Source organism: Colletotrichum fioriniae (genome assembly GCF_027942845.1).
Source record: "Colletotrichum fioriniae strain IMI 355084 chromosome Unknown scaffold_2, whole genome shotgun sequence".
Taxonomy (NCBI): Eukaryota; Fungi; Ascomycota; class Sordariomycetes; order Glomerellales; family Glomerellaceae; genus Colletotrichum; species Colletotrichum fioriniae.
Genome location: NW_027076838.1, coordinates 2,736,261 through 2,753,721, shown reverse-complemented (window position 1 = coordinate 2,753,721; position 17,461 = coordinate 2,736,261). Strand labels below are relative to the sequence as shown.

The 17,461-nt window shown below is 54.7% G+C and overlaps 7 protein-coding genes across 7 annotated transcripts; 3 read left to right on the top strand and 4 right to left on the bottom strand.

The window, feature by feature from the left end:
• Nucleotides 1-2,163: 2,163 nt before the first annotated feature.
• On the top strand, nt 2,164-3,150 carry N0V96_002560 (uncharacterized protein; the record flags this gene model as incomplete). The annotated part of the gene is made up of 1 exon (XM_053187402.1): nt 2,164-3,150. The coding sequence occupies one exon, from the start codon at nt 2,164-2,166 to the stop codon at nt 3,148-3,150; it is 987 nt and encodes a 328-aa protein (XP_053054906.1).
• A 388-nt stretch (nt 3,151-3,538) lies between these two features.
• Nucleotides 3,539-4,726, bottom strand: N0V96_002559 (uncharacterized protein; the record flags this gene model as incomplete). Its single annotated transcript, XM_053187403.2, has 1 exon — nt 3,539-4,726. The coding sequence occupies one exon, from the start codon at nt 4,724-4,726 to the stop codon at nt 3,539-3,541; it is 1,188 nt and encodes a 395-aa protein (XP_053054907.2).
• A 2,635-nt stretch (nt 4,727-7,361) lies between these two features.
• N0V96_002558 (uncharacterized protein) lies at nt 7,362-7,856 on the bottom strand (the record flags this gene model as incomplete). Its single annotated transcript, XM_053187404.2, has 1 exon — nt 7,362-7,856. One exon carries the CDS (start codon nt 7,854-7,856, stop codon nt 7,362-7,364), a length of 495 nt encoding a protein of 164 aa, XP_053054908.1.
• Nucleotides 7,857-8,603: 747 nt separating this feature from the next.
• PXR1 (telomerase inhibitor) lies at nt 8,604-9,739 on the bottom strand (the record flags this gene model as incomplete). The annotated part of the gene is made up of 2 exons (XM_053187405.2): nt 8,604-9,645; nt 9,717-9,739. The coding sequence occupies 2 exons, from the start codon at nt 9,737-9,739 to the stop codon at nt 8,604-8,606; spliced, it is 1,065 nt and encodes a 354-aa protein (XP_053054909.2).
• A 1,261-nt stretch (nt 9,740-11,000) lies between these two features.
• Nucleotides 11,001-11,364, bottom strand: COX17 (Cytochrome c oxidase copper chaperone; the record flags this gene model as incomplete). Its single annotated transcript, XM_053187406.1, has 3 exons — nt 11,001-11,141; nt 11,223-11,281; nt 11,340-11,364. 3 exons carry the CDS (start codon nt 11,362-11,364, stop codon nt 11,001-11,003), a joined length of 225 nt encoding a protein of 74 aa, XP_053054910.1.
• Nucleotides 11,365-12,174: 810 nt separating this feature from the next.
• On the top strand, nt 12,175-13,025 carry N0V96_002555 (uncharacterized protein; the record flags this gene model as incomplete). Its single annotated transcript, XM_053187407.2, has 3 exons — nt 12,175-12,231; nt 12,282-12,680; nt 12,744-13,025. 3 exons carry the CDS (start codon nt 12,175-12,177, stop codon nt 13,023-13,025), a joined length of 738 nt encoding a protein of 245 aa, XP_053054911.2.
• Nucleotides 13,026-13,805: 780 nt separating this feature from the next.
• Nucleotides 13,806-17,177, top strand: MSH3 (Mismatch repair protein msh3; the record flags this gene model as incomplete). Its single annotated transcript, XM_053187408.2, has 1 exon — nt 13,806-17,177. The coding sequence occupies one exon, from the start codon at nt 13,806-13,808 to the stop codon at nt 17,175-17,177; it is 3,372 nt and encodes a 1,123-aa protein (XP_053054912.1).
• Between the last annotated feature and the right edge of the window lie 284 nt (nt 17,178-17,461).

Genomic DNA, 17,461 nt, shown 5'->3' with positions numbered 1-17,461 from the left:
CGTCGTGTTGCCGGACCTGGTCAGTGCGCCTGAAGTCCACTCAAACGCCCGGTCCCCACAGTTTGCACTCAGTGTGCGACGAGCAGCATATCGGATTTGAGCCAACTAGATGACACCCACCCCAGTCGTCATCCAAAGTCCATCACAACAACTGCGAACGTCCAGCCAGCAACAAATGAAGACACCCTCTTTCTTCGTCTTACTCAAGCCATTGTGTGCGCCGAGCTTACTATCCTACTTTATGGATACTCGCCCGCTTCATCGAACGAAACAATGGGGGGATTCCGGCTTGCGCAACGCAATATGCTCCCCCCCAACAAGCCATGTCGACCAGGGCTGAAAGAAAGCTGCTACCATGCACGGTTCTAATCGTACTAGGCAAAGCCAAGTTGTGCCGAAGGGCGAGAGGAGGTCAAGGGGTGTCGTCCGCGCAGGGGGGCTATGTCCCAGGATACCTGGATACGACAGGTGATGAGCGCGATACTCCAAGTCTCCAGCCAAACGGTCACGCAACGTCGTCAAGTGCCCTATCAAGTCCCCTTCAGATTGATTGAGCCTGGGCCCGTGATGAGGCAGCGGAGACCCGACCTGAGGAGGTGCCAGGAGGCAACGCAATATGCTTAACCAACCTACCTTGTCCGCTTTCGTATCGTTCGCCCGATCCCAAAGCCTCAAGCAAACGACCTTTGAACCCCGTACCCACCCAATCGACCGAGCCCTTCGGAGCCCCTCCCTTCCCTCGTCGTCTGTCGCTCTCGGCAAGCTCCTTACCACGTCCGCCCCTCTTCCGATGCCACCACTTCCCCGAACTGGCCCCGGCCAACGTCTTGGCATGGCTAGCCGTCTGCCATCTCGTTGGAACCCTGCGGTCACCTTGCAGCGCCGTGGCAGTCCAGCGCCGTGCTATGCCGTGTCATGGTTCGAATGACGGCACACCGATGGTTCTAGTCTGTCTAATCTGGACCGCCCTCTTTCTCTCTCTCTGGCGCGCGCGCCCATGCAAGCTTGAGTTGCTAGCTACTCATTTGTCGCCAGCTTATGGCATCACGACTCGTCACCGGATTACGAGGGGTAAGCGTTCTCTAGTTGACCGCCAAATTTAGAATTCACGCCATGTTCAAATCGCGGGCTTCCGGCGACGGCGGATCGAGTTTCTCGCTACCTTAGTTTATCGGTGCGCTTTTTCGCAACTCCGCCTTCGCCAAACCGGCACCGGGGGACCCATTTTCACATATCGCTTTCGCCATCCTTAAGACCTTAAGAGACCCGAATATCGACGTGCATTCGCCCGCTCTGACATCGGTGCGTCATTAACTGCCGGCACGATTACCTGATGTGGCAGTCATGGCGGCCAATAGTCCATCTGTTGCGGCGGACCGGTCGTGACATCCCACGTTGCTTTTGCCCACTAACGACACCGCAGGGACGGTAGATGACCATACCTTACCTTAGTCTAGTCAAAACTGACAGCCATCAGATGATCCGGTCTAGCCCCAGTTTCACCAGTGTGATGGGGACTTTCCGGACGGCTCACAAAACCCAGCTTACATCCGCCGTTTGCAAGCAACAAGTCCGGTTGCGTTTCCTCACGTTTCGCTTTCTTCCCTGTCAAGAAGCTCCTTGAGTCGTCTCTCCTTCTTCCTTCGGATACGATTCAAACACATATCTCGCTCCGCTCCGAGCAGCCCCGTCTCATTGGTGTCGTCCCATCAGCAAACCTCATCAACCTGCGAAAGCTGCTAGTGCCAGGTCTCAAAGATAAACTCCCCTCACCCACACTACACCCCGGCACGATCCTCGAAACAAACTCGTACCCTCATCTATGCGAGATCTCTCGGGCCGCTAGTCGAAACGTTAAACGAGTGGGTATCGCGGTCCTATATTTCAACGCCAACCTCCCCGTCGGGGACGTTCGTCCCGTTCCATTGCGTGCCTGCTGGCTGCTGCGTGCCTACGAAGTATCTACCCGGCCGTTGCGTGTTGTGCGGTCGCTGTCCGAGTGGTTGGGTCACGTCGATCATTAAAGTTGTTGGCCCCCCCAGCCAGAGATCATCCGGCCTTAAAGAAGATCGACTGCCAGGTTTCCAAACCGCCCGCATTGTGTGTCTCTGAAGATCTCTTTGCTGCGATGCAACCCGGCCTCAGCGTCACACAGAGATCAATATGCCTTCAACATTATTTCCGTCCTTCTCGAAGGAGTTTTCGAGCCCCACAGTCACCCCCAGCGAGGCGTTCCCGATGATGAAGTTGCCAGTGGAGATCCGATTAATGATCTGGGAGTACGCTCTCCCGGAAGCGCGCGTGTACGAAGTCATGGACTCGCCAAATGCAAGCCAAAAAACGCCTGCGGCAGCCGGACTCATGTTCGCCAATGTTCGAGATGAACCACCACCAGCGCTGGGCGCGGTATGCCATGAGACGAGGGTGTATGTACTACAACGCTACAGACCTCTCGCTCTCTCGGCCACGACGAAATACGTCGACCTGTCGCGCGATATTTTGTTGCTCGAGCCGTACTTGCTGGTCAAGCGGTTACTGCGGACACTGCAGTTCTTCAGCCAGATCCCTCTTGTGCGAGACAACCTCAGTCGGCTTGCGTTTGGAACGTCATACGGACTCTACACTGGCATCTGCCACCCAGTGCTCAGTTGGAAAGTCTCAAAGTCCAATATGACGACGCTGCTTGCCCGTCTTGCAAAGTTCCCCAGATTGAGGAAGCTCGTATTCGTCGTCCACCAAGAGTTTCAGTTCGACTTTGACATTCGGCCTCCGTATGCTACATCTCACATGAACTACCCAGATCCGCAACGGCCCCAGCTGGTGCACCAGGGGTACCGCTTCAAATTCGACATTGAGTCACAGCTCAATTATACACAGCCGCGACACCCGCACTCTAATCAGTTTCTCTACTACCCGCTGGACGTCGACGACGACAAGGACGATTGTTTCGACAAGGATGATTTGGAAAACGAAGGCGACCTGTTCGAGTCGTGGCCCACGAACGACGACTGGCGGCGCTTCAGGCGGAGGTTCCAGAGATCTATCCATATCGTAGGGAAGGGTTCGCCGGGATGCCAACGACCAAAGGTCATGCCCAAGCTAGAAGGGGCGAGTCTATTATGGAAGTACAGCAAGGCACAGCATTACTGATGCACGTATTTGGGTTGGCGTTCTCTTGGGTGTGGAGTTTAGGGGCTTGCATGCATTATCTATACCCTCTTTAGATCTTGACTAGGAGTTTCATGGTTAGGCGCGATACAGCGGCATCTGGGCTTGCACAACCAGTCTCATCATATAGGCTGCATACAAAACAGATGAAAAAGTCACAATGTTCCAAACGCATTTGGGGGACCACAGTATTCTATTCATGTTCGATCCGCCTCTAGAGACAAACTGCATACAGTGTGATCCCAGGGAAGAAGGCTCAACACGAGTTCCTGTGATTGTCTATGCCTCCTTATCATTATCATCATGTCATTATCCGCACACCACCCTCCCACCTTCCCCTGCTCAAGCCTCACGCTCACTGCGATCCCGGCTAGAGTCCGAACCCGATACTCGCGATCAGGAAGGAGATTCCGGCGAAATTCGCCAACAGAGCCGCACTGAGCACCGGGTCTTCCTTCTTCTTCTCCTCCTCCTCCTCCCTCTCCTCCTCCTCCGCCTCCGCCCCCTCTATTTCCGCAGTCTCCGCTGCGGCCAATCCTCCGCACCGTCCGGCGGGAGCGGCAGGCGCAGCGGCAGTAGAGGCGGTGGCCTCCTCGCCGTCTGTGTCGGAACTCTCGCCACCCAGAGCCCACTGCTCGAAGTCCCAATTCACCGCCTCCAGCTCTTGCCGAATCTCCTCGTCGGCCTCGCTGTACTCCGAGTCCTCTTCACTTTCAGACTCAACGACGGAGGGGCAGAAGAGGCAGAGATGCTCCTCCGGAGTAATCTCACCCTCTACTTCATCCTCTTTCGCGGCGGTACTGACATCCAAAGACCACCGCTCCAACTCCTCCTCGAGATGAGGAGCCGCTACCGGTGCCGGTGTCTTCTGCGGCAGCGGCAGTATAGGCGGCGGGAGAACCAACTCCTCAATCTCCGCTTCGGCTGGAAGGCCTCCAACGTTGACGTTGCCCACATCAACAACCATGTCCGCACGTCTCTGGAACCCTCTCGCGGCCTCCATACCGTCTTCGAGGTACGAGAACCTCTTGATCCAGGGCTCATTACGGGTGAGGGGTTCTTCTTCGTGGTCGGCATAGTGGAAGCGGGAGCGGCGCGATTTGACGCGGGGGCTGCGGATGCCGTATTCTGCGAGAGTGCGGGCGTCTAGGTTGATGTCTTCGAAGGAGGTCCAGCCGATGTTGTTGCTGTGGTTGTGGCTGGGAGAGGGGGACAGATTACAGTCTATGCAGCCGGGTGTGGTGGGTGGCCAAGTAGAAGGGCCATTGGATCCTGAAATCGCGACGTCGGTTGCAGCAGAAGAGTGAGACTCTTCCTCCTCCGTTTCCTTCTCTCCGGGCTTGTCGGGAGCGTTTACCTGCTCGAATAGGGCCTTGGTGATGGCTTCGGCCCTGGAGGCTGATTGGAGCATGGTCTTGACTTGCTCTGTGTTGAGAGCATCGACTTCCTCGAGAGACTCATCGATCGTTTCGAGACTCATGGTAGTGAGTCTCGGACGAGTGGAGCGATCGTGCCAGACGTGAGGGTATCTCGCGAAGTAAGTACGGGTGGCGGCCATCTTTGATACTGATGGTATACGTGGTTGAATGCTTAGGTGTAAGGTGACTTGAGAGAGAGTGGCGAGTGTTAGTTGAAGCGATGATCAGAACTGCGAAGATGATGTATGGGATATGGGAGTATGGGACGTGAGATGGGATGGACGAAGACTGTTTAACAACTAGGAAAGAAGCCTGCTTCATATACCACACGTAGCTTACTACCGGAGATACCTCGTGTCTTTGAGCTTTTGCAGCTTTTGTTTTCTGTCGGAGATGCCTTCATTACCGGGCCATGATCCTCTCTGATCTGCGTTAGACTTTGGGCGTACCACGATTCTGCGCTCAATTAGAGTCCAGCGGAGATTGGACATGCCATACGGGTGTCTTTGGTCCATTTGACTCTAGGACGAACTGCGACGCTTCGGTTTGCGGCTTTGGCAATGGGTGACTTCTGACGGCTACATGATGACTCTTCTGTTCGGGATGTTAGGAGTCTCGGCCTCTAATTAGTTGCTTCAATACGACGTAGTCTACCGGGCCATGACCTAACGCTCACAAAAAAAAAAAGTAAGGAATGCTTCAAAGTACAGCTGGAAGATGTGTTCAGAAATATTTCTTAATTCATGCTTTTCCATGGGACCTCGAACTCAAGATGGCCAAAGGCGTGGCCGGGATGAAAGCCTATGTGTCAAAAGGGTTCAACTTCAATTGTCCATGGACCTGGTAGACTCGAACGTGATTCGGGATGGTCCGTTTCTCACTGTTATAAACGCTAAGTTAGTCCGCTCTATGTTCTCAGACCACGACGGCCGATCATAAGAAAGTTAAACACCCGTATAGATTCCAGTCATACACCAACTGCCCACACGGCCTATCATCTGGAACAACCTTGAGGGCGAACGAAGGTTAGTCGTTCCATTGGACTTCAACTTGTGAGAAAAGAATGCAAAAAGCTCGGTTCCCCATAATAGGGAACCTACGAAAAATCCGAGGAGGCTCTTACCAGCCCCAGGTGTAACGATGCAAGGATTTTTACAAGAACAATACGGGACTCGAACCCGGGACCTATGAGTGCGGGGCTATTCCCATCTAAGTGACATTCCCCGCTACGTCACAGGCCTTGGTGACAGAATGACTTCCTTTTGATAATTATACAGGGCGGGTGGTGGGTGGTGTGCGTGAGGCCGGGCGGTGAGAGGTATGGGTGTCAAAGGTGAATCATCAGGCAGACATCACACGGTTCACAGTCGTCGGTAGAAATTAGCCACGAGATACCATCAATTTCGTAAACTTGCTTTTTGAATGAGGACTAAGACTAGAGATGCCATACTATTTCTTCCAACCTTGGGAGATTCAAAGCCTGTGATGTAGTTCAACAGAACTGCCTTAGAGCTTCTTGTCAACCACATGAAGAACGTGATTTTGAGATTAACCAGGTTGGTCGGGCAAGCAGGTACCTAGGCAACAAAATAGCCATATATTTTTACCTCCTCCAAGCCCTTGGAAAGAATACTTCGTCGGAGGATGTACCGATGTGTTTCTGTAAGGGTACGCCGAGATAGACAGCCAGACAGAGTAGCGCAGATGATAACAGTCGGTCGTTTTTCGTCGTCCGAAACCTGCTCGTGACGTGCAAGCCTCTCAAGTTTCCGAGATTCATTACAGTTGCCTCTTTTCAACCTCCATAGAGCCTGATATTGTCCCAGAGTGTCCTCGTAGTCGGGAACGTGTGTCATATTCTCAGAGGTTGTCCAATAAGAAAGCGAGGCTGCGCTCACTAGCCGAAGCTTTTGGGCGGTCTTCTCTGATTCCGTAGACTCCGACTCATTTGCTAAACTTCTCTGCCATGATCGATGCTACGCCGTCGCACCATCCTGTTGCCGCCTCGATCAGGAAGCCGATGTAAACTCCAGAAAAGTGGTAGGAGTGCCTGGAAAAGATGGTCGGCCAGGGCCCGGTGACGAACGAGTGGACCATTGCGATACCGTAGCCCAATATGCTGGCTGTCATGATGCCAGATGTGGTTCTCGGATCTTTTGGCCAATGGGCCAGGATAGCGATGTACGAGAGTGGGAATGCGATCATCGCGGAGACGCCGTAGATGACAAAGAGCACTTCCGACTCAAGTGTGCAGTGTTCGCTGCCAAAGACCGCCAAGACGACCCAGCTCGAGAAGTTGATGACGAGCGCCCATAACAATTGTTCGGCTCTCTCCTTGTTTGACTCAACTTGCTCGGTAGAGGATTTGGGTGGTTCCTTCGTTGTCCAGGGAGGTGGGTGGGAGAATGTGTTATGTCCCATGTTTGAAGAGCGACGTAGAGTCGTGGTGTATCGCTCTTGAGGCAGTAATACGGTCAAAGGGCCGATATGCAGCGCGAGTCCTGAGTCTAGCATTCACAAATTGGCAGTGAAGTGCTATGATTTTGGTGGACTTGGGTATATGAACAGCAGAACCTGCTTGAATATATAGTGCTGGCCGGAATGGTTGTGGAGAATGATGATATGGGCCATCCGTTTCTCACTCTACAAACGAGGGGAAATCCGCAATATATGTACGGGTAACCGCGATGGTCTCTTCCACAAACTTAATCCAGCCGCATCCCAACCTTGCGTGAGCCTGAAGGCGCCTGGAGGGTGGCGTCCAATCTTGAGATCTCAAAGGTTCTGAGCCGCGCTGGACGAAGAGGAAGGCTCAGCCTTGGCCGCATTCTCGCCGCCACCAGCACGAATCTTCCTCGGCAGAGGCTCCTCCTTCGAGTTCTTGAGGCCCTTGAGAACCAGCCCCATGAGCCCCGTCACCCCCTCAATCCAGAACCCGACGTGAAACCCACTCAGCAGACAGAACTCTCGCCCCAGAGTCTGCCCCACGCCAACAGTCCAGCTTGGGACCGTGATCCCGTAAATGAGCGTGGCAGTAAAGCCCAAAATACTGCTCAGGATTCGCTGATGGCCCGTACGGGGCCAGACACCGTACGTCATGACGAACACGCCAGCCCCTGTGATGAAGAAGAAGATCGTGGTGGGGATGGCGAGGAGGAGCTTGGCGTCTTCGTCGCCGGACGGTGATGGCCTCACGGAGAGGCTGCCGATTGTCGCTAGTGCTGCCAGGTTGAGAAAGTACCACGTTGCGAAATAGTTTTCGGACGGCATGGAGTCATCGACGTATTGTCTTGGTATAGTATTGGGAGTGTTTGGCTTCGTTTTCGGTGGTTCTGCGGTATTCGATTTAGGTCCATCGCTGCTTGCTACAGGCTCTCGTCGTGGAATTGGGGTTGGAGTTGAAGTCATGTTTCTAATCGAGCTCCCCACTTCGTTGTAAGTAAACGATTTTTTTTTTATTTTTTTTAGTTGTGCGCTGGCTAAAGCCTTCAAACGTAGGCTTCTATTTGAACCATAAATGTGTACTGAAGAAGTTGACGGTGGAGCACCAGGAGCATCTGGGTCAAAGTACTTATGTGAGATTCGGATGCGAAGCGGCAACTTCGTGCCGGCAACTTGGCTGGGCGGCCTCCGAATCCTTCATAAGCCGGGCGACGATGAAGCGGGACTTGGTCCTTGGTTGGACCCATTGACTTCATTTTGCCCAGAAGCCAAGTATGCGCCATTAGGCTGGATTGATTCGAATGGAGTATCCGACTTCTTTCGTCCAAGAAAAAATCAGCGTGATATGTTGCTGCGTAGGCGAATAGATCCAGCTAAGCCAATACAATCGGAAGCGACAGGAGCGGCGCAGCTTGACCAAGTAGCTTAGTAGCCCAAACACTGAGATCGCATAAGGAAACTGTAAATTTGAAAGGAAGAAAAGGGCCCGGAAAATGTCATTAACTGTCTAATACTTGCTAGTCTATCAAGATTGCGATTTGACCATGAAAATCTGTAAAACACGTCAGTCAACATCTACACCAGGAGCGTTCGAACAGCACCAAAACGTACCGCGTTCAATGCCTTGTCATCCATAGTCGCCATCCTCTTCTGCGCAATCCACCGTGATCTCACGGCGTGGTGGCCTCTAAGTACCGGCGTCGACGTACCACTAGCCGTCGGTGTCGTTGACGCTGATGATGCCGCCGCCGCCTTCTTCGCACGCTTCTCCTCCTTGCGACGCTTCTTCTCCTCTTTCCTCGCAGCCTTCTCGGCATCCGTCTCGCCCTTGCGCTTCTTCTTTGACGACTTGTCGTCTGACGATTCGTCTTCGTCGCTGTTGTCGGCGGCCTCCTTCTTGGCCTTTTTGCTCTTCTTCTTGTCCTTCTTCGCCTTCTTCTCTGCCGTCTCATCCTGGGTATCTTCGGAAGCATCCTCCTTGGCCGCAGACTTTGATTTACTGCGCTTCTTTTCCTTCTTCTCCTTCTTTTCTTCCTTCCTCCGCTTCTTTTTCGCCTTCTCGTCCTCAGATGAGGAGGAATCGTCTTCGCTCGACTCCTCGGCCTTGCGCTTCTTCGACTTTTTGCTCGATTCGGTAGCCGCGGGGGCGTCCTCCATCTTGACGTCGTCACTGTCGCTGTCGTCCTTCTCTTTCGCCTCGGCCGTGGGTTCCTCCTTGATCTTGTCGCCAACAAGGAATCCACCGCTGACGAAGCGCATGGGTCCAAACTTGTTGTCGCAGTACAGCGTGCTCTTCAGTGCCGTGCGAGCCTCCTGCTCCTTGGCAATGACTTCGGTGGACTTGCCGTTCAAGCGTCCAAGGAGGTCGGAGAAGACGTCCATGCCGGTGACCCTGTCATCCCTTGCCTGCTTGAAACCGAGACCGAGCATGTCGTCCTTGAGGGCGACGCGGATGAAGGAGGCATTGGCCGCGGTATGATGCACCGCGTGCGCGGCGTCCTTTGCACCGAGGTACTGGCCGGGTTCCCAACCCTGTGATCGCAGGATCTTCTGGCCAAAGGAGTCGAGGTCCTTGGTCCATTTCGTGTTGTTGGGATCCTTGCCGATCTTCCGGCGACTAGAAAATAAGATTTTCAGTTAGTTATTCAAAGAGGCGAGGAATATTCGCACGGAAACAGTGAGCCTCACGTCTTCGCCTGTGCCAGACCCATCTTTGCGTTGTGACGGGTGCCGACCGGTGGTGATGGAAAATGGGAATTTTCGAGATGCGATAAGAGATGCAGGCCAAAGCCATTATCGCAGAGAAAAAAATCTGGTGGGGTCCCTGGCGTGGAATGTGGCTTATCCCTGCAATCTGCAATCTACATCCGAGGTAGACCCGACCCACCGACACTCACCGAGTCGACCGAGGTGAAGCAGTCCAATATCGCCATTTCAACCCGCCGACGGTGGTTTACGATACGCACGCCCAAAACGATTGCTGTGCGCACTTTCTGAGGGTCTATTTCAGCATAAATGGCCATTTGGGGTATTCAGATCGTATATACAAGAAAAGGCTGCAAAATGACAAAAGAGTTCACCCCCCCGGTGCTGAACTGGGGGCTACATCTCTGGTGCACATGCTGGGAATCGAACCTTGACCCTAGCGAGGACGAGCCTACCGCCGAGACGACTCGCCCCTAACCATCCCGCCAAACGGGACTTTGACCTGACCTCACAAGCCTGTGAGGCGCCTGCCTCCGTTGGTGACAGGAATGGTCCTCGACCCCCCTATATGGGATCGAGCCTTCAATGTGTGGAACCGTGAACCATGGAAGGAAGCGATGGCCTACCATGGCAGTGCCATCTACATCCATCCACGGCCCTCGCTACCTTGCCCATCAAGCCTCCCACCCGTTTTCGAACCTTGAGGGTGAGCACATTGGCTGAGCAATTCTCGCACGCCCAAAACCCATAGCCACTGCCATACTGCCATCTGGTAACGGCACCAATTTCAACCAAATGTTGGCTTCTCCCCTCATCTCTCAATCTTCCAGCTGGCCCTGCACAGCCTTTTGCGACTTCGCCGACACTCTACGTGCAAGATCAGCACAGCGGTCAAGGTTTCCCTTCTTGTGAGACCGCAAGAACAATCTGGCATCGGCCCTGCTGACTACTAGTAGTAAGTTATTCCTTGCTCTGTGCAGTATCTCCATATTTCTCCTGCGCTAAAATGCAGCAATGCGAATACATTACGAAAGGCCTCACGGCTTGAGCAACTGAAATATGCCGGTCTTAACCCCAGGCCTGTCTACGTTTCTACGCGGGTCCTCGGGAAACCAGATTCTCAGGCAAAAAAGGCTTAGAAGAGTCGAAATGATTTCTCTATTCCCCAACGCCAGATGAAGTATGCTCGGTTCGTTACTGTACACAACAACTATCGTCGCATGGATTCGCCCTATGATCCCTCTTTCTCCCTCTCTTGTCGGACGCTTATACAGTGAAGCCGAATCCCTTCATGCAAGCTCGGTACTGGTCGATCGTGGAAAGGCAGTCCTTGGACGGGTCGGCGGCGTTGGAGAAGAGCATGCACTCGTCGCGCTTGGCCTTCTCGTCCTTGCACACGCAGCAGGGCTACAACCGCGTTGGCTCGTCAGTATATATGTTCGCCGTGCTACAGTCGTCGAGCTACGTTCGGAGAGGTTCTTTGCGCACCTTGGGCTTGGAGGCTTCCTGGCCGGCAGCCGGCGCAGCGGCCGGGGTGGCGATTGAGGCTGTGGGCGAAGACTGTTAGCCATTGCGCGACATAAAATGATGAATCTTTTTCCTTACGTAGAGCAGCAGCTTGAGATGCCATTTTGAGAGCGAAATGAGTGTCGGGCTGTTCGGTGGGTGGTTTGCGACAAGATTTGGGATGGCGGAAAGGATGGATATTGAGGTGGTCATGATCGAACCACTTTTTTTTTTCGCTGACTGACCTCACCACAGCTGTCGCATTTGTCAGTCACTCTAATTTTCGGGAGACTTCGGCGCCATGACCCAATCACGCCTTTGAATAGTCACGTGTGTTGGTGCTCATCTCGCGCCTCGTCTTAATTCTTGAGTTTCTTGTCTCAATCCAATGCATCTCACAGTCTCATGTATTTCCATGTACGGCGGCACAGCCTGCTCGGATTTCCTGAGATTTGAGGCGATGCATGCTGTAATGTCCAAAGAAATCAAGACGTCAACGAAATCCATCGCCGAGGTACCGTTTTGACGGGGACCGTTCCGTGTTGCGGGGCTCCGATTCCCCCGGAAAGTGGGGACATCGGACACCGGATCGTCACCAGATCAAGGGAGCTTTTCTGACGCTACTCACCGCTAGTGACTGCACCTACCTTAGTATGAGAGGCTGGAAGTTGTTCACATCGTTTGTTAGTATGTTAACAGGCTAGGAAGACAGCTGAAGCTGAAAATGATCTGCAGGTTGTCGGCATGAATTTACCCCGTTCTGACTTCCACCCAACGCCACATATGAATGGCAGGCTGGTAAATTGTTGGACTTGACTGAGGTTCCTCAGCTCTGAACTGAATAAATATGAACGTAGTTGTTCCCTTAGAAAACTTCACCAGAGTCTCGCCTTGCCGAGTAGTTACCTGGTACATTGAACTAGAAGCCGTAGCAATGTTGTCCATTGAGGAAATACTGGCTTTCGCCGAGCCCAACGCTGAGTTCACAGAGGTGATTCACAACACGAGCTCAACGCATCACAATGTTAACAATTCTCGCAGCTCCAACGGAAAAGCCCAATCAAGGTCGGCGCATGGAACAAGGACACAGACATCAAACAGATCCGAGGTATCATGGCCAAGGTCCTCGAGGCCAAGCTCGCCGCTAAACCCGACCCTTCTACTCTGTCCTACGTAGAAGAAGACGTCCACATCACCGTGAGAGATGGGGCGTCGATTGCCGTTCGCATCCACAAACCTAGAGTCGTCGCCGATGATGGCTGCCCGGTTCTGGTGGCGTTCCACGGTGGCGGGTTCGTCATTGGCGATTTGGAGGGCGTAGGACCCCTCTGCCAGCTCTTTACAACACTCGGTGGCATTGCGGTGAATGTGGACTATCGTTTGGCTCCAGAGCACCCTTTTCCTGTCCCCGTGCAGGATTACTTCGATGTTGTGAAATGGGTAGACCTCACCCAGCGAGCAAGGCCTGACTGATACCTACAAATGAGACTAACAGGGGGACAGACCGTCGATAACGCGAAATCCCTTGGAATCAACCTATCAAAGGGCTTTCTCGTCGGCGGCGAGAGCGCAGGCGCCGACTTGGCGTTGGGTGTAACTCGCCTTAGGCTCGACGAGAAACAGGCGCCAAAGCTGACGGGCATATTCTCGTCCATTTCCGGAGCTGTCACCGAAGACACCGTTCCCGAAACGTGCCGAGACCGTTTCTTGAGCCTGAAACAGAATGCCAGTGCCCCAGTTGTGACTGCAGACTCGATTGAGTTCATCAGAGGTAAGAACCATTAAAGACGAGAAGCATTATAGAGGCTCAGAGTAACATCGTGTAAGATATGTACAAGCCGGACCCGAGAAGTCCGCTGGCGTACCCTGTTGTCTCGCCGGACCTGACTGGCTTCCCGAGAACGTACTTTCAGGCTTGCGGGCTGGATCCGGTGCGAGACTGCACGCTTATCATGGAGCAGGTTTGGAGGGATGCGGGGATACCAACCAAGCTGGATGTCTATCCTGGTCTACCTCATGGCTTTTGGGCACTGTTCCCTCAAGCAGACTTCAGCAAGAAACACCAAAGAGATCAAAAGGCCGGTCTGGAATGGTTGTTGCAAAAGAACCTGGCATAAGGTAGTTGACTTACACGGGGCACCAGCAGGACTTGGTTCCCACACAATCCCCTTCCCAAATCATAGCCTTTCCACAAATAGTCAAAGTCTGGATCGAGAAAGTCTCCTGATCACCTTAAGTAAATTGAGCACAAGCCGCGCCAATTAATGCCGTTGCAACGAAAACGCGTCGTTGAGAAAAAGAAAGTTTAAATGGCGATAGGGGCGCCATCCCTGGAAATGTAGTGGCCTTGACCCCTGTAAGCTCCAAATTCGAGTGGATCCACCCCTGCAACCTCTCAACGCGCTCCCGCCCGGCAGACGCGACGACCCAAATGGAAGGAAATCTGGGGGTGGTCGCCTCCAATTGACATCACCAACGACGTTCAAACCTCCCGTCTACCATTTCGCATCGTCTCCCAATACCCCAAAAGAGGCCGCCAGCTCCCACGAGCACCTCTGGTCCAACATGGCGCCCAAATCAAAACCGCCCGAAAAGAAGCAGCAGTCGCTCACAAACTTCTTCCAGCCAAAGACCGTCAATGGCCTCGCCGCTGCCTTCCAAAAGTCACAGTCCGAAGCACGAACGAGCCCGCCCGAGTCGCCGGATTCCTCGCGCAAGCGTCCCCTGGAGGAGGACACGGATAGGGGCAATAATGGGCCGGATAAGAACACCAAGAGAGCAAAGAGTGACCACGAGGGCAAGGCCAATGCTGCGGATCAGGGCAAGAGCTCCTTCTTCACATCAGGAGACAAGCCGGCCGCCGAGTCTGAGCCCAAGTCCAAGGCATCTGCAGTTTCCGCTAGGACGGGACGGTTTGCCTACAGCCAGAATTCAGACGTGAACGAGGAGGAGGACGAAGAGGACCAAGACCCGTCCACGAAGCAACGCAAGGAGGAGCTACACAAGAAGTTTGTCAAGAAGCTGGGCCATCCGGACAGCATGCTATGGCGGCGCCGGAGGGAAGACGACAACGAAGCTGCCGAGGGGGAGGAGGGTGAAGGAGAAGAAGACGAAGACGAAGCCCCGCCGCCGCCCAAGGCGAAGAAGGGTGGTGCGAGAGCGAACAAGAAGCTCACTCCCATGGAGATCCAGTTCCTAGACATCAAGCGGAAACATCTGGATACAGTCCTTATTGTAGAGGTGGGCTACAAGTTCCGATTCTTTGGCGAAGATGCCCGTATTGCCGCCAAAGAGCTCAGCATCGTGTGCATACCTGGCAAGTACCGCTATGATGAGCATCCCTCTGAAGCACATCTGGAAAAGTTCGCCTCTGCGAGCATTCCGGTACATCGTCTGCCCGTTCATGCCAAGCGCCTCGTTGCTGCTGGTCACAAGGTCGGCGTGGTCCGCCAGATCGAAACAGCCGCGTTGAAGAAGGCCGGCGACAACCGCAACGCCCCGTTTGTCCGGAAGTTGACCAATGTCTACACAAAAGGCACCTACATTGACGAGAATGGTGAACTCGAAACAGGTGGTGACGGCGGCGCCCCTTCGGGTGGTTATCTGCTCTGTATCACGGAAACTCCCACCAAGGGGCAGGGCACCGACGAGAAGGTCGACGTCGGCATAGTAGCCGTACAACCGACCACGGGAGACATCATCTACGACACATTCGAAGACGGCTTCATGCGCAGCGAGATCGAGACTCGGCTGCTGCACATCTCGCCGTGCGAATTCGTCATCGTCGGCGACCTTACAAAAGGGTCGGACAAGCTCATCCAGCACCTCTCGGGGAGCAGCACAAACGTCTTTGGAGACCGCAGCCGCGTCGAGCGCGTTCCCCGAACAAAGACCATGGCCGCCGAGGCCTACTCCCATGTCACCCAATTCTACGCCGATAAGCTACAGCAGACCCCGGACGCCGACGCCTCCGCTCTCCTGGAGCGCATCCTCCACCTGCCCGAGCCCGTCACCATCTGCCTCTCGGCCATGATCAGCCACCTCAAGGAATACAGCCTCGAGCACGTGTTTGACCTCACGAAGAACTTCACCAGCTTCTCCGCACGTCAGCACATGCTCCTCAACGGAACGACCCTCGAGGCCCTTGAGGTCTACCGCAACGCCACCGACCACTCGGAGCGCGGCTCCCTCTTCTGGGCCCTGGACAAGACCACCACCCGCTTCGGCCAGCGCCTCCTCCGCAAATGGGTCGGCCGGCCCCTACTCGACGTCGCCCGTCTCGAGGAGCGTGTCGCCGCCGTCCAGGAACTCGTTGACGAGCAATCCTCCGCAAAGGTCGACCGCCTAGAGACCCTCCTCGCCGGCACAAAGACGGATCTCGAGCGCAGCCTCATTCGCATCTACTACGGCAAATGCACCCGCCCTGAACTCCTATCCGTCCTTCAGACCCTCCAACGCATTGCCATGCAATACCCAACCGTCAAATCTGCCGAGGCGACGGGCTTCACCTCCCCCCTCATCGCCTCCGCCGTCCTCTCCCTCCCCCAAATCCTCGACCTCGTCGTCTCCCACCTCGACAAGATCAATCCCGAGGCCGCTCGCAAGGACGACAAGTACAACTTCTTCCGCGAATCAGAACAGACCGAAGACATTGAAGACCACAAGATGGGCATCGTCTCGGTCGAACAATCCCTCGACGAGCACCGCGCCGACGCCGCCGCCTCCCTCAAACGCAAGAAACCCGTCGACTACGTCACCGTCTCGGGTATCGAGTTCCTCATCGAGGTGCCCAACACGGACCTCAAATCCGTCCCGGCCTCGTGGGTCAAAATCTCGGGCACAAAGAAACTCTCCCGCTTCCACACACCCGCCGTCGTCCGCCTCATCGCCGAGCGCGACCAGCACCGCGAAGCCCTCGCCGCTGCCTGCGACGCTGCCTTCTCCGCCCTCCTTTGCACAATAGCAGACGCCTACCAACCCCTCCGCGACGCCGTGTCCTCCCTCGCAACCCTCGACTGTCTCCTCTCTCTCTCACGCGTCGCCGCTCTCCCGGGCTACAGCAAACCAACCTTCCTCCCCTCCACCACGAACAAACCCACAATCTCCATCGCCCAAGGCCGCCACCCCATCGCAGAACACACCCTCTCAGACCCCTACATCCCTTTCACCACAACCCTCGCCTCCCCTTCCCCGCTAGCCCACCTCATCACGGGCCCCAACATGGGCGGCAAATCCTCCTTCGTCCGCGCCGTCGCCCTCCTCGTCCTCCTCGCCCAGATAGGCTCCTTCGTCCCCGCCGACGCGTTATCACTAACCCTCACCGACGCAATCCACGTCCGTATGGGCGCCCGCGACAACCTTGCCGCCGGCGAATCGACCTTCATGGTCGAGGTCACGGAGACGGCACGCATCCTACGCGCCGCCACCCCGCGCTCCCTCGTCATCCTCGACGAGCTGGGCAGAGGCACCTCCACCCACGACGGCGCCGCCATCGCTCACGCCGTGCTCGACCACGTCGTCCGCGAGAATAGGTGTCTCACCCTCTTCATCACCCACTACCAGAACCTCGCCCGCCTGGCGGAGGGCATCGGCGAAGGCCTCGTCAAGAACGTCCACATGCGCTTCACCGCCACTCGCAGAGCCGGGACCGAGGAAGGCGACGTCGATGCGGAGGATGATGAGGCAGGTGCCGATGAAGAGATTACGTTCCTGTACGAAGTTGGAGAGGGTGTTGCTCACAGGTCATATGGACTCAATGTAGCTCGTCTGGCCCGCATACCCCGCAAGGTCATCGATGTTGCCTCGCAGAGGTCGCGCGAGATGGAGCAGGACGTAAAGGTCCGGAGGTTAAGGGGCACCGCTCGTCTTCTCGCCGAAGTACTCGAGACAAATCCCGACCAGCTTGATCATTTGGTCTCAAACATTGAGCAATTGTAAACAAGCACATCACGGACAATTAAAAGTAACCATCTGTACTATGAATCCTTGTGTTATTTCTCGAAAGTGCGTCTGGTGTGCCTAGTTGACGCGGTATGACTGCGAAAGACCGAAAAGTGCGTTATCTATAGCCTCCTTTGCCTCCCGAAACAAAAGAAAAGTTGATGGGTAAAGTCCTAGAAACCTGGCGGGGCTCTTTGCAGTGCCACCGCGTATGGATGTTCCGCCACATTCCCCATGATTTCTTGCTTGCAAGTATCAAGCAAGCCTAGCAGCATGTGTCC